The 15,316-nt window shown below is 37.9% G+C and overlaps 2 protein-coding genes across 4 annotated transcripts; both read left to right on the forward strand.

The window, feature by feature from the left end:
• The first annotated feature begins 603 nt into the window (after positions 1-603).
• Positions 604-3,509, forward strand: LOC17887301 (signal peptide peptidase). Its single transcript, XM_006291367.2, has 11 exons — positions 604-767; positions 1,082-1,197; positions 1,300-1,451; positions 1,540-1,625; positions 1,808-1,935; positions 2,115-2,165; positions 2,286-2,372; positions 2,473-2,542; positions 2,658-2,794; positions 2,900-2,977; positions 3,188-3,509. Exons 1-11 carry the CDS (start codon positions 728-730, stop codon positions 3,275-3,277), a joined length of 1,035 nt encoding a protein of 344 aa, XP_006291429.1. The 5' UTR covers positions 604-727; the 3' UTR covers positions 3,278-3,509.
• A 1,293-nt stretch (positions 3,510-4,802) lies between these two features.
• On the forward strand, positions 4,803-15,276 carry LOC17885018. Of its 3 annotated transcripts, none has more exons than XM_006293184.2 (14): positions 4,803-5,641; positions 5,729-6,011; positions 6,114-6,299; positions 6,859-7,005; positions 7,344-7,793; positions 7,891-10,278; positions 10,368-10,537; positions 10,624-10,779; positions 11,268-11,508; positions 11,864-12,174; positions 12,334-12,785; positions 13,247-13,591; positions 13,700-13,831; positions 14,341-15,276. In XM_006293184.2, the coding sequence occupies exons 1-11, from the start codon at positions 4,887-4,889 to the stop codon at positions 12,629-12,631; spliced, it is 5,385 nt and encodes a 1,794-aa protein (XP_006293246.1). In that variant the 5' UTR covers positions 4,803-4,886; the 3' UTR covers positions 12,632-12,785; positions 13,247-13,591; positions 13,700-13,831; positions 14,341-15,276. The 3 variants fall into 3 exon arrangements, with proteins under 3 accessions (XP_006293246.1, XP_023639061.1, XP_023639060.1); XM_023783293.1 differs by adding an exon at positions 14,003-14,064 and having other exon boundaries at positions 12,334-13,591; positions 14,341-14,545; XM_023783292.1 differs by having other exon boundaries at positions 12,334-13,591; positions 14,341-14,545.
• The last annotated feature ends 40 nt before the right edge of the window (positions 15,277-15,316 follow it).

The raw sequence follows: 15,316 nt of genomic DNA on the forward strand, positions 1-15,316 counted from the left end.
TAATTTGTTTTATTTTATGATTTTAATTTTGATTTATTTTTTAAATAGAAAATGACATGGCACGTTATTATATTTTGATTGGTTAATTAAGAGGGGTGAATGAGATAGGTTCACCCCTAGGGGTGAACCCAAGAATTTTTCCTAAAACTGTATATGTAAGAGAATATTTTTACATTGACTAAATATGGAAAAAAATATATACAAAAAAGAAAAGTTAGACTAATTTTTAATTATTAAATCTCCATAAATTTAATTTTTGGTCTTAGATTTTTTTAACATTGATGATTTTTTGTTTAGCACTTTTGTTTTCAGTTGAAGTAGAAGAGTATCGGTTACATTTTTTATTTTTTTAATTGACTTACCTCAAAACAAGAAAACAAAATACACATTTATGATGTGGTGATGAATGTTTCAATTAATCAACCAATATAATTCGAGCGTAATGTCATAAACACGTGAATGTTACCAGTAATATACGTCTGTCACATAACTAAGTCACAGTCCCGTAACTTTCGTAGTCTTCGAGTATCATAATTTTCTTTCCTTACTCTCTCTTCTTCTTCGTCTTCATCTTCTTTTTTATTTTAAGTTTTTTAACAGATCTGGTGGAAGTTTTATCTTTTTTGACCCCACCACATCACTGGATCTCTCTCTTCTCTCTTCTCTCTCTATATACATACACATTCATCAGAGTTTACAGAAGTAATACGAAACACGAGAAGCAATTATGAAGAATTGTGAGAGATTTGCGAATCTCGCTCTCGCAGGTTCTTTGTCTCTTTCACTCGTTTGATTTGTTTCAATTCGTCTCGTGAATTTTGATTTCGATCGGGTTTTTTTTATATATATACGATCATGTGATGGGTTTCTTTTGATTTGCGATTTTGGTTATGAAGTTGTTAACTTTCTTGGTTTTAGGATTGTTCTGAGAATTTGTTGGAAATATGCAATTTTTTTGTTTGGTTTTGGTTTTGTTTCGTATTAGTTTGGTTTCTCTAGGGTTTAGGGTTGGTGGGTGTGATTCATATGTTTTTGATTATGGTGTCAAGATTCAAAATTGAGGTTTTTTATTGTGTTGCAGGTTTGACATTGGCACCACTCGTTGTTAGAGTAAATCCAAATTTGAATGTTATCCTTACGGCATGTATCACTGTTTACGTTGGTTGCTTTCGTTCCGTGAAGGATTCTCCTCCAACGGTAAGAAGAAGTCGCAATCAGAATGTCTTTTATTAGATTTTTCAGTGATTCAGTTCTCCAAGTCGATCTAAAAGGTTTGTTTTGTTTGTTTGAATGATGTAGGAGACGATGTCTAAAGAACATGCTATGCGTTTCCCATTGGTTGGGAGTGCTATGCTTCTCTCACTTTTCTTATTGTTCAAGTTTCTCTCCAAGGACTTGGTCAATGCTGTTCTAACAGCTTACTTCTTTGTTCTTGGGATTGTCGCTCTTTCGTATGTCTTATCATAATTCTGCTTCTGTTTTTTCTTTTTCTTTTCATGTATCTGTGGTCAAGTCATGACATAATTATGTGTTTTGCAGAGCGACATTGTTACCAGCCATCAGTAGATTTTTGCCTAAACCTTGGAATGACAATCTTATCATCTGGCGTTTTCCCTACTTCAAATGTATGAAACTAAGATTTACCATAAATTGTTCTTTGATAGCTCCTATGTGTTGGTCCCGTTTGCAAACCTGTTTTACTCTTCTTACTCTCTTCAGTGATTGTTTTTATCCTTTTGGTTGATATTTGCTTGTGTAATGCTGAATAATGGTTTCCTTTATTACTGACGCCTTTTTTCTTAAACAGCTTTGGAGGTAGAGTTCACCAAGTCCCAAGTTGTTGCAGGAATCCCCGGAACCTTCTTCTGTGCTTGGTATGCGTGGAAAAAACATTGGCTGGCTAACAATATTCTCGGCCTTTCGTTCTGCATTCAGGTTCCTTCCCATCCAGTCTTAAGAATATGATTTGGAAACACATAAACTACGTGGCTTCCTTCTGAAAATACATAAACACATAAACACATAAACACATAAACACATAAACACATAAATTGAAGTGGAATCAGTGTCGTTACTGTTGGGTATGTCTTTAATAAACGGTGTGGCCAATACAGGGAATTGAGATGCTCTCTCTTGGATCATTCAAGACTGGTGCCATCCTTTTGGTAAGAACCGCATTTTTGAATTTTATTATTAAAAACTTGTTTTGAATTATTGAACGATAAGAAAATTCAAGTTTCTGAAGATGTCTCAATTGGTTGGTGCTTGTTTAATTTGAATTGCAGGCAGGACTATTTTTCTATGATATTTTCTGGGTTTTCTTTACTCCAGTTATGGTTAGTGTTGCCAAATCCTTTGATGCACCGATAAAGGTTAGTAAACATGCCTCCTAAGCTCACATCAAACAATTATAGTTTCATTTTCGTTGAGCTTTTGTCAGTAGTAGTCTCATTTGTTACATATATGTTTCAGCTTTTGTTCCCTACCGGAGATGCTCTAAGACCCTATTCTATGCTTGGGCTTGGTGACATTGTCATTCCTGGTATGTCCTCTATTGCTTAACCAAATAACTAAATTTCAGCTTATGGTTATGCATTCTTGAATCATGTTTTGGGATATTATATGAATATGAGACATTAGGTTTTGTTTTCCTTTAGGTATTTTTGTTGCACTAGCTCTAAGATTTGATGTGTCAAGACGTAGACAACCACAATACTTCACAAGTGCATTTATCGGATACGCTGTTGGTGTTATCCTCACGATTGTAGTCATGAACTGGTTTCAAGCAGCACAGGTCAGTTTTTTTTTTTTGTCTTAATTGTTGTCATCCATTTTGTTGTAACGTAATTTTTGGGATTTTCTCTGATGGGTTTTGGCTTGTGTTTTGCCTCTGTTTCAGCCTGCTTTGTTATACATTGTCCCAGCCGTAATTGGGTTCTTGGCTTCTCACTGCATTTGGAATGGTGACATCAAACCGGTTTGTATTCTCCTCTTAGATTTTGTTATTTACATTTTCATTTACATGTACATATGTCTAAACATTTTCAGTTTTTTTATTAATGTCATTGGAGAGCAGAAGGACCTTCCTGTTACTTTGTGTTTGCTTAACATGTTTATGGTTGTTGTAGAGGATTATTGAGCTTATGGTTTGTTTCTTCTTGTTTTTTTTTTTGTTATTGTTTTGCAGTTGATGGCCTTTGATGAATCAAAGACTGAGGAAGCAAAGACTGATGGATCGAAGACTAGTGAAGAGGTTAACAAAGCTCATGATGAATGAGGAAAAATCGAGAAAGAAGGGCATAGGAGAAATATATACACATAAATGTGTTTTTAATACATGGAAAAAGAATCTTGTTTCCAAATGATCAATCAGCCCCTTCTAACCCACCTTTTTTGGTTTATTAGATTTTCAAACTTTCTTTTGTCAAAGACTTGTGTAAGTTACTACTATTAAGTTACAAGAGATTTCATTTTGACCTTTTAAGATAATATGTTCCCTTCGACTGTTCCTTATGTGTTTTTGTGTTCCTTAAATCATCTCTAATGGTATTCGAGATACGAGCTTTTAACCTAATGGAGAAGACCGACATAGAAAGATGTGAACAGTGTAACTTGTGGCTAATAAATGTAAAATCCCAATGTTTTTGCTTGGAGAGCAATTTCGAGTTAAGAAAGCAAAGATGGTAAGGTACAATTATTGCTTTGTTTCTGACATCTTCTAGTACAATTATTGCTTGGAGAGCAAGTCGTGTGTGAAGTACATATGTATATGTAAGGAGTCAATAGAAATGTATAGAATTCTTCAAGAAATAAAAAAGGGAAACCTGAGAAATTAAACAAAAATGAGAGTGGTGATCAAAGCTGAGAAGACTGTGTTCAATGTTAGATTGGAGTCATTTGAAGCATGTTCGAAAATCAAGACGATCAAGGAGGTGAGGAGTTTCACAGGTGTGACTCTCATGGAAGCGAAGAATTTGGTGGAGAAGGCTCCTTGGGTTGTGAAAGCACGAGTATCAAAAGCAGAAGGAGAGGAGATCGTGGAGAAGCTCAAAGCACTTGGTGCCACAGCTGTCTTGGTGTGAGTTTCCAAGTCTGGTGTGTATCTTTTGTTTCATCTATGATGAGCTGATGGTACCGTACGTCAATTAGGATATGTCATTGCTAATAATGTTTGCTGCTAGTTTAATATGTATCACAAGTTGTTCCACGTCTTGGTAATAATAAAAATCGTAAAATTTGGGAACTTTGTTATTCCCATTGCTCTAATGATCTTCACTCGGCGTTCTTACTTTGTTCATTTGTAATATTAGCTTTGGCTCCACACCACAACCAACTTGTGTTGAGACTTTGCCATCACAAGAATCATGGGTCTTAAGAAACAATGTTACACTCACTATCATTGTCATAGTGGTTTAATTTTCATCTCCTTCTACTACTATCTTAATGCTTGAACTTAGGATATGTGGATTATGTTTGAGATTTGCTTCCTATATCTTTCAATAATGGTGGGCCTATCTATAACGAACTTTTTTATAATAGCATAAAATCAAAGCCCATTAAAAGATAATTGGGTTCTTCTTGGCTTATTACTGCAGCGTTTGATGGGATTATAAAACTTTAAACTTTTGTTAATATGCATAATCTTGTTTAGTGATACAAAAATACCCCATTTATGTATTATCGTACTTGTAGTTAAATCTAGTAGTGTTAAGAAGAAATGAGAATTATATAGACCACAATAAAGACATGAACGATGAGAAGAAGGCAAAAATGAAGAACAAATAGAAATTTTAAAAAATCTCAAATCTTCTGAGAGTTTCTTATTCTTCTTCTTCTTCACAAACAAACTTTATCCTCACAAAACCAAATTCTTCTTCTTCTTCAAGATGTACTCGTCTTGCAATTATCTTCAATTTCACCGAACAACAACCACCGTACCCATACCCAACGCGTCTCCGTTTATGCTCCGTCGCAGCTCTTACGGCTTCGGTGTGTTTCACAGGAAACGAGCTCGTTTCAAACGACAGAGTCGGAGTTTGTTCCTTGTGAAATCGTCAATTCTTCCTCCGCCTTTCGATGGCAGCGTTCCTCTCGATTCCTTTGCTCCATCTGTCGCCGGATTCGCTTCCGGCTTCGCCGTTTATTTATCGTCGAGGTTGTTTGGAAAGTCTTTAGAGATTAGTGATAGAACTAGAATCGTTGATGATGTTGTTGGGGAATGGATTTTTCTCACCACTCCTACGCCGTTTAACAGATTTGTTCTTCTTCGTTGCTCTTTGCTCTCCTTTGATGATGATTCTGACAGTTTAAGCGATAGACTCCTCACAGAGGAGAGGCATTTCGTTACTTTGGATACCGGGAAGATTATTGTATCGGCTGCGGATGAGAAGAATCCGTTGGAGTATCAGAGAGTTTGTATCACTACTGAGGACGGCGGCGTTGTTTCGCTTGATTGGCCGGCTAATTTAGACATCAGGGAGGAGCGTGGGATGGATACGACGGTGATTTTCGTACCTGGAACGCCGCAAGGCAGTATGGATGAAGGCGTCCGATCATTTGTATGCGAAGCTCTGAGACGGGGAATGTTTCCTGTGGTCATGAACCCTAGAGGTTGTGCTGGTTCGCCTCTCACTACACCTCGGTGAGCTAACACTAGATACTCTTATGGGTTCCTTATCTCTTGTGTGCTTTGAGTATATCTTGATCTCATGCAATTTCGTGATTGTAGGTTATTTACAGCTGGTGACAGTGATGATGTATCCACAGCTTTGCGATTCTTAACCAAGACAAGGCCATGGACGACACTTACTGCTGTTGGCCGCGGGTATGGTGCAAATATGTTGACAAAATACCTGGCAGAAGCCGGGGAAAGATCACCTCTTACAGCTGCTGTATGCATTGATAATCCTTTTGATCTTGAGGAGACCACACGGTCACGGACATCTCCTTATTCTACTAGTTTGGATCAACAACTTACAGGTGGATTAGTTGAGATACTGCTGGCAAACAAGGTTGGGTATTGCTTATAACAACGCTATATAATGATATATGAACTCATTTACAGTGAGCTCTTCTTATATTAACTGGGCTATGCGTATGGATGCACTTTCTAGGAGCTTTTCCAAGGCAGAGCAAAATCCTTTGATGTTGGAAAGGCTTTGTCTTCAAAATCAGTTCGCGAATTTGATAAAGCCTTGTCCATGGTGACATATGGTTGCGAGAGTATAGAAGATTTCTATTCCATTTGTGCCACCAGAGATGTGATTGGGGAAGTAAAAGTTCCTGTCCTCTTTATACAGGTAATATTCTGGCTATTCAGTTATCTTTAAGGTTATACCTCTCTCTATGACCTGATTGATACCTCAGAAGTGCTATATTCTCTGGTATTATTTTAGTTAAGATTTCATATTTAGAGGTATATTTTACTTAAGGAATTCATTGCAAGAAGATTCTTTTGTTTAGGACATAGTCGGACATACAAAGATTCAATGATAGAACTATTGGATATTTTATGACTCAAAAAGGGTTCTTATGCTGCACAGATCATGAATTTAACGGAGAATAATGTTGAATAGGTTACTAGTTGCTATAATGACATTATTTTAGGGTGATGTTTGCCTTGATACAAGATAGGATATTAGGATCTTGATTCCTCGGATAAACATGCTTAAAAGTTTCCTTAAAAGGGAACAATATGCGCATATCTCCTTTGACATATCACTCATTAGTTACAGTTCTAAACTTAAATCAGAGTTCATTTACATGTAAATTTTTAGATAGTCTTATACTGGTCTCTCTAATGACTTTTTGTGAACAGTGTTGTACATATTTCGACTCTCAAAGTTGCTTGTTTGTCAGAATGACGATGTAGTGCCACCTTATACAATACCACGAAGTTCAATAGCTGAAAACCCATTTACAAGCCTGCTTCTGTGCTCTGCTTCACCAAGTCTGATCCATGGACGTGCAGTGGCCGTGTCTTGGTGCCAGGACCTTGCGATTGAGGCAACTTCTCTCCCTATATTTCTCTTTTTTCACACACGCATATTCACACTACTCACAAATGTTATGAAATATACGTGGAAAACTATCTATTGGAATCAGTGATTATTATTCAATCCATCTTGGGGGGAACTTAGGTTCTCGTCATAATTTAAGAATCATGGTTACTACATACTGCTTCTCCTACAGATACACCATCTTGTATTACTGGCTAAACTAATATGTTAGTCTTTCTTTCATACATGATTTTATTTTATTTTTTTTCTTTAAGTCTTGGTTGATTTTCCTGTTACGTTCTTTTCTATGTCTAAGAGATTGATTTTCCTATGTTGGCCATGCAGTGGTTGACTGCTGTAGAACTTGGGCTTTTGAAAGGTCGTCATCCACTTTTGAAAGATGTGGATGTTACTGTTAACCCTTCAAAGGGCTTAGTTTTTCCGGAAGCCAGAGCACCTGAAAAAAGTATCGGTGCCAAGAAGCTTGTGCAGGCAGCCGACGAAAAGAAGAATGGTTATCACGTAGATCCGTTCAGGGAAACACTTGAATACGGTGACATCACCCCGAACTCGAACTTGTCGTCTGGAACAGATTTAGACAAGAACGTAAAAAACGAGTATGAAACAGAAAATAGTAGAGTTTCAACAAGCAGTCGTGTTGAAGTTGATACAGAAGATAATGAGTCCAACGTAGAAGAAATTGAAAGAGGTCAGGTGTTGCAGACTGCAGAAGTGGTTATGAACATGCTGGATGTAACCATGCCTGGCACCCTAAAAGCTGAAGACAAGAAAAAGGTAACACTCCACATATCTATAGTAAAAATCATTTTTACTAGTTTTACTGAGATAGCTGCATTAACAATTGCTTGACAATTATTCAGTAAATGTTTAGGTTATGGATGCTGTTGGTCGAGGAGAGACAGTTCTACAAGCATTGCAAGATGCCGTGCCAGAAGACGTTCGTGAGAAGCTTACAACAGCTGTATCTGGGATCTTGCAGTCAGGTGGCACTAAATTAAATCTTGAAAAGCTTAAGCTTCCTAGTATATCACCAGGATCGAAAAAAGCGGAGGAGGCAAGTAAAGAACCATCAAGTGCCATAGGTCAAAAGGATTCTGATTCTCCTGTCCGGATAGATACGAGCGATGGTTCAGTGAGTGGCTCAGACGAAAGTATTAGTGGCTCAGACAATTCTCCAGGTGGAAAAGAACTAGAGCATTTCCCTACTGAGGTTTCCCAGAAATACGGTGATTCCGGAAAGTCCCAACCTGTCAACAGTGATCAAGATGGTAGTCTTGAAAATCACGAGTCCTATACCAATGAAAAGACCAGTGCAGCTGGTGGTTCTGAGATGGCTTCCGAAGCAAAGAGTGATAGTGCCAACCAGGGGTCAATTGGCAAAGAGGATGTTACGAGTAATGATGAAAAAGTGGACCAAGGTTCTGGAGTAGCTACGCTTCAAAGACAGGTAGAAACTGATAAAAACAATGAGAAAGGAGAACCAAATGCCAATGAAAATTCCAGTGTAGTTGATGTTGAGAAGGCTTCAGATGGAAAGAATGATAACCCACATCCAGTTGGTGCAGACGATATACCTAGTGATGGGGACAAAGTGGACCAAGGTGATGTACTAGCTCAACAACAAAGAAAGGAGGAAACTAATAAAAATGATGAGAATGCAAAACAGCCTGCCTCAGATCAAAACAAGGTAGTGACATCTACCAGCAATGAGGGAGATGCTGGAAAATCTTCTGTTTCACAGCCTGTTGAGAAAGACGAAAGTGATGACCAGAACAAAGAAACCAAAGTTATGCAGCCTGTATCAGACCAAACTAAGCCAGCAATTCAGGAACCAAATCAGCCCAAATTTAATGTTTCCCAAGCATTTGAAGCATTGACGGGAATGGATGATTCAACTCAGGTAGCTGTCAATAGTGTTTTTGGTGTGCTCGAAAACATGATTTCTCAGCTGGATGAAGAAAATAAAGAAGGAAATGAGGCAAGTGATGAGAAGAATCTCAAGGATGAGAAGAATGTCACGAATGAGGTAACGTCTTTATCTGAAGAAAAAATTTCCTACAAGAAAGAAACTGACAGGCCTATACCCTCTGAAAAATCACATGATTCTGTTGGCAGTGTGAATGAAACTGAAAAAACTTCTGACAATGATAAGGTAACAGGGGTAGTGATTGAAAAACTTTTGCGCGGAGATGAATCTGTGATTGGCAAGCATTCACCGAAGATTCTGCCTGAAAGAAATACAGATTCTGTCAAAAATTCTTCTCATGACGGATACCTCGGGGAGGAACTTTCAAAAGAAAAGATCGCGAAACAGTTAGACATAGATACAACCACTGCTCTCATGCTTGACTATTATCCTGAGGAAGGTAAATGGAAGCTACTAGATCAACAACCAGAACACTTGGTTGATGACTATTATCCTGAGGAAGGTAAATGGAAGCTACTAGATAAACAACCAGAATACTTGGGTAACCTTGCTGACAACGTAGCAGCCAGCAGAGATACGCACGAAAATGTTCAGGCTCATTCCCTCAATGTAGGTAACGAAGAGAACATCATTGAGCCTTCATATGTGATATTGGACCATGAAAAAGAGTTGGAGCTTTCCGAAACGCATGATGCAGCGGACAATCAAAATGATGGTCCTCACAAATTAGACAAAGGATATGAGGAATTGGAGCACCTCATTCAAGTTATTGTATCAGACTCTTTGAATGTAGAAGTTCAGCGCCGAATGGATTCAGCTGGTATGAGGCAAATTGAGTCTCAACTCAGTCATGATATAAAAATGGTGGCAAAGAAATTTTCATATGCTGTTGTATATGCGGAGCCTACTTGGACTTTCATAAGGAATAGCAAAAGTTCCAATGGCCCTGCTGGAAAGGTAGGTAAACTTCATGGGGACGCTATCATCAGGGCAATTGCATCTGCTGTCCAGGAGGCGCATTTTCTCAGACAAGTACTGCCTATTGGTGTTGTTGTTGGCTCTGTTTTAGCTGCTTTGAGAAAATATTTCGATGTATCTACAACAACCAACAATGCTAAGAGAGATATTCTCCCGGGTAGAACACAGAAGTATGAGAACAATGGTGTAACAGCGAGTGTTGTGCCAGACAAAGTGAGCAAGGAGACCAAACGAAACAACTCGAGCATTGGAGAAATGGTAGAATCTGGCCTGCAAAATATTAACAATGAGGGTGTCATGGTTGGAGCTGTAACAGCAGCTTTGGGAGCATCTGCAATGCTGGTTCAAAACGAGGTATTGTTTAACATTAGCGTTCATATGGAAAAATAATCAAAAGAGTATACAAATATGTTCGCTCTTTCTAATCAGTGCTTCCTGCGCAGGATCCACAAAGTGGTGGCATCATGTCAAAATCATCGGAGAAAGATAGTCAACATAAAGAATCTGGAAAAATTGACCAAAACAGTATAGTGGCAAGTTTTGCTGAGAAAGCCATGTCCATAGCTGGTCCTGCTGTTCCAACAAAGGAAACTGGTGAAGTGGATCAGGATAGGTATCTAAAGTAGATAAGTCCATTCCTCTATATCAGTGCCTTAAGATTCTTCTTGACCTGAAATCCCTTGGTTTTCATGTGAACAGGATTGTGGCGATGTTGGCAGATTTGGGTCAGAGGGGTGGCATATTGAGGTTAGTTGGAAAACTTGCTCTTCTTTGGGGTGGCCTTCGTGGTGCTATGAGTTTAACTGATAGGCTAATCCAATTCTTGCGCATGGATGAGTGGCCTTTACTCAAGAGGTAAGCTGGTTTCTCTCTAAGCATCTTTGTTGATTCTTTCCACTATCGTGGAACTCAAGTGATTGGTTTTGAAGTAGTCTCATCAGCATATTGCATTGATGCTCATATTTGTATTACTGTTAATTTTATTACTACTATTGGCAGAGTGTTTTTCACTAAACTAATTTATGTGTTTTACTTGGCTCTTAAATGAAATGAATGTATGGGTGCGCGTAAACCATTTCCTTGAAATTAAAAACAAACAAGAGAACTAATGTTCTATTCTCTTTGCTACAGGTTTACGAATAAATTCCCCATTCTTAATCTTCTACATTTTTCAGTACATGTTTGCAGTAAATCCCTTTTGTTAGATTCTCTTCTGATAACAATCATGTTAAAGATTCCATACTCTTGTGATTTTAGTACCAGAAATGGGTCATTTGATTCATCTCCATACTAGCTAGTCCTAATGATTTTCATATGTATGATAATTTTTTACTGTTTATTAGGGCTGTGGGTTTTATTGGCATGGTGCTCGTTTTATGGTCACCGGTTGTGATTCCATTGCTTCCAACACTTCTCCAGAATTGGTCAACAAGTAATCCTTCTAGAGTGGCGGAACTAGCTAGTGTAGTTGGTCTCTATGTCGCTGTATTCATTCTTGTTATGCTGTGGGGAAAGAGAGTACGGAAGTATGAAAACCCATTCAAGCAATATGGACTTGATTTTAAGTCATCAAACAAAGAAAAGGTAAAACCTTAAACGTAATACTGAGACTAGAATATTATAATAGTTTGGTTTTCCTTGCACTGCTGAAGAAAAATTCTTGACTATTAATGCTTCATTAGCCACCAGACTAACCTTATAACCGTGGCCCCGCAGTGCATTAGCATTAGTTTCCTTCATAAATAAGAAAACAAGGAAATAATACAAATGTCAATTTGCTACAACTAAGATCTTGGTGGACATTTTTTAAACAGCAACAAGATATGACGTAGTTGTGATTTTCCTTTTCTCTTATCTTCACATGTTCTCATTCTCTTCACTCCCATACATTCATACTAATAAAACAGTAAAGATGATATGGTAAATTCAATCCTTGCAGATTCAAGAGTTTTTAAAGGCCTTTGCAGGGGGCATCACAGTCGTACTACTAATACAGTTCATAAATGCAATATCAGGAGCTGCGGTTTTTTCTCGGCCGCCATATTTTCAACATCCTTTTGATTCCATTAAGTGGCTTAAGGGATGTGGGCAATTGCTTCTGCTGATAATTAGGGGATTAACAGCTGCGACATTTGTTGTGCTTGTGGAAGAGTTGCTCTTCAGATCATGGATGCCTGACGAGATTGCTATAGATCTGGGCTACCATCAAAGCATTATCATTACAGGACTCATATTTGCCTTGTTCCAGAGGTATATATCTTTGTTAAGTATGTTATTGTTAACAACTGGGTATATGTGTATGTCATACTTCAGTTACACACAACTATTCTTCATGGACAATACATAGCGTGATGCTTAACTCTTTTGAAATTAACTCCTAATTGTTTTTGTTCTTCTCGAACTCTCCAGATCCTTGAGATCAATTCCAGGGTTATGGCTTCTGTCATTGGCGCTCGCTGGGGCTCGTGAAAGAAGCAATGGAAATCTGATTGTTCCAATCGGGTTGCGGGCAGGAATCATAGCAACGAGCTTTATACTACAGTCTGGTGGATTCCTCACCTACAACCCAAATTCCCCGGCTTGGATTGCAGGGAGCCGCCCTTTACAGCCTTTTAGCGGAGTGGTTGGTCTTATGGTCTCTTTGGCGTTGGCATTCATTCTTTATCCGAGATATTCTCCAGGAACCAAGATGCAGAAATATAATTAAGAAGAAGGGAAATAATAAGAAACGGCATGTTGTGCTCATGCCCTCTCTGTGAGTTGCAGAGCGAAACTTGTTTCACTGTGAGCAAAAGGATAAAAAGGAGAAGGTGAAAGTATAAACAATGAGGACAGAAGAAGAGCTTCGGATCTGCATGCTTGTAAGTAGGATGCATAAAACCCCTTGTGTACATCTTCTGTACCTAGTAGAATATATGCTTTTGGTTAAGTATCATAATAGTGTATACATAATATAGAAAAGTTGTATATGATCTTTTGGGTATCTTAAAGCTGCTGAGGCAGAGATGAAAACTAAAGTTGCTTCAGATCTTACAAAAAGAGGTTTAGTTTTCATTTCAGGATCATGTTGATTATGCGTCTTTACCATTGAGTGGGTAGGGAAAAAAGAATTGGTAAAGAAGCAATAATACGACCTGAAGCTGCGTAAATGAGATGGGGTCTAGTTTTCTAACAATCAGAGTCGGGAAGTTGGAAATGCACGCTAATTAATACTAACTTTGTTGACCTATTGTGACCATAGTCCATTGTCCAGAACTTGAACTTGTAACTTCATTATAGGTGTTTAGAGCAACTCTTTTGGTATATACTTCTATCATTTCAGGTTGCAGGTCTGCTACGGGTTCCTGACAGAGTGAACTAAATCAAAGAAGATGTTGGAGTTGAAAAAAGATGTAAATGAAGTTGAATACAGAAATCACAAGACTTGCACTATGGGTAAACGTGGAGCCAAAAAAGATCGCATTATGAAATATTATTCAATTTGGTTTTTGTTTAGAATCTCAGCGCCCCTTTGTCTTCTTTCCTTTCGTTTTTTATATTGCCCGGTGCCTCTTTGTCTTCGTTATGGTCAGACTTATAGATAAAGTGTTTGAGCCAATCTGTTCAACTCAGAGATCTACGAAGGAGGTTCTAGGGACATCATACTATCCATTAGCAGAAACCAACGGTAAATAAACAGATATAATATCCCATCATTGAAGGATACCTGTTTTTTCATTAAGCTTTACCTATTTATGCTCGTATTTATGTAATTTGCTGTCTATCTTCATTGTAGCAAGTAATTTGGCTTATGGTCAGACCAGCAGTGGCAAGACATTTGCAATGAAAGGAACCATTGTGGAAAATCTGGTGGAGGAAGTGGTAGAAACCAGGCACCATTTACAGCATATAATTGACATTTGTGAAGGTATTGTTAAGATACTTTTTATGCATTTGATGGTGATAGTATTCTAGATGCATACGTTTGACAAAGCCTGAACTGTGTTGATGACATAACTCATTGTCTCTTACATGAGACATATGGTAATCATCTTTTCCATTCATGTATGTGATTTTCCATTTGCTTTTACGGCTTAAGGCAAGTAGGTGAAACTGCTTTGAACGACAAAACTTCGAAGGCACATCATAATTATCCGGCTGGTATGATCTATGTTCATGTGATATGCTTGCTGCATGATTGAACAAATAATCAAAATCCTTAATTTTTAAAACATGGAGAAGATAGTTGCATAGATATTGGTTTTAGCCATTAGACAGTAAAGTGTACCTCATTCTATAATTTCTCATGTTCTCTGCTTTTGATATTCAGACTATCCAGAGTAGTCTGTGTAATCTTTCATAGCTACTCTCGTAAGTCACTTTATTATCTTTGGATTAATGCGTCACTTGGTATCTAAGACACTTTAATTGATGCAGAATCTTGTTAGAAGTGAACGTGCTTGTCAAACAAATGCAGATGGTCTAAGATTGAAGGAAGAAAGCCATGTCAACTATCACTTAATGACACTTACTAGAGTGATCCGAAAGCATAATGGTTTGAAAACCATGATTTTCCTTGGGAATGTCTAAATTATCTTTTAAGTTGATGAACATAGTCGCTGGTAGTAACATTTTTTTTTAATTGAGGAGTCCATTCCAAGCAAAGCTGTTCCGAAAAGCCGCAGTACAGCTTAGGAGAAATGATAATGTGATTGAGGCAGTTAGTCGTTTACTTCAACGGATCCAAGAGCGCTAAGTTCATATAATTCGTTTGCTTCAAAAGCATCAAAAGAAGTTGGTTGAGGAAGCAAGCCTACATCTAGAGCTAAATCACAAAGAAGTGACATCTCCAATAAAACTGGTTGGTCAACAAGCTGCAGAAAAGAGTTGCGAAAATGTTGTCAGAAACCTGCGACACGCAGAAGAGCAATCTTTTTAACCAAAAGGTAACTTGAAGGAAGAAACAATCCCGGTTGAACTCTCAAGAAATTGCTACCATGGAGAAGAAGCTTTTGAAGGCGTTCAGAAATCTATTGACACATGCTTGTCTCGTCTTTTCAGACCGAAGAACAGACTCGACATAAATAAAAAGAAGACAGTTCTTCCCTTGGGCTTAAGTTATAGTCCTAACATAATGCAGATGATCCGGGCAGCACATACTCCTCTTTCATCTTCTGGGACTCTAAAATGGCTCTTGAGAGCAAAATACAATTTGTTCCCATGGGTTCCTGTTTCCTATGGACAAAATACAATTTCTCACATAAGCAAAAGCATTTTATCTTCGAAAAGAACAACCAAAGAGAGGTAAGATTCTTTGTAAAACTAACACCTGAGAATTTTTTTTAGTTTCAATAGATCATTGGCTAAAGACTCTAGAGGAGGTATTACATACTTATCCTGGTTGTATCGTTTT

Source organism: Capsella rubella, unplaced genomic scaffold (genome assembly GCF_000375325.1).
Source record: "Capsella rubella cultivar Monte Gargano unplaced genomic scaffold, Caprub1_0 scaffold_5, whole genome shotgun sequence".
Classification (NCBI taxonomy): Eukaryota; Viridiplantae; Streptophyta; class Magnoliopsida; order Brassicales; family Brassicaceae; genus Capsella; species Capsella rubella.

What these genes read in the sequence shown, in the direction of transcription:
- LOC17885018 (XM_006293184.2), top strand. Translation starts at nt 4,887, where the DNA reads ATGTACTCGTCTTGCAATTATCTTCAATTTCACCGAACAACAACCACC. An exon ending in GAGTGGCCTTTACTCAAGAG is followed by an intron (nt 10,780 to 11,267) that starts GTAAGCTGGTTT and finishes ACTGTTTATTAG; the next exon opens with GGCTGTGGGTTTTATTGGCA. An exon ending in ATATTTGCCTTGTTCCAGAG is followed by an intron (nt 12,175 to 12,333) that starts GTATATATCTTT and finishes CGAACTCTCCAG; the next exon opens with ATCCTTGAGATCAATTCCAG.
- LOC17887301 (XM_006291367.2), top strand. Translation starts at nt 728, where the DNA reads ATGAAGAATTGTGAGAGATTTGCGAATCTCGCTCTCGCAG. An exon ending in TGAAGGATTCTCCTCCAACG is followed by an intron (nt 1,198 to 1,299) that starts GTAAGAAGAAGT and finishes TGAATGATGTAG; the next exon opens with GAGACGATGTCTAAAGAACA. An exon ending in ACTGGTTTCAAGCAGCACAG is followed by an intron (nt 2,795 to 2,899) that starts GTCAGTTTTTTT and finishes CCTCTGTTTCAG; the next exon opens with CCTGCTTTGTTATACATTGT.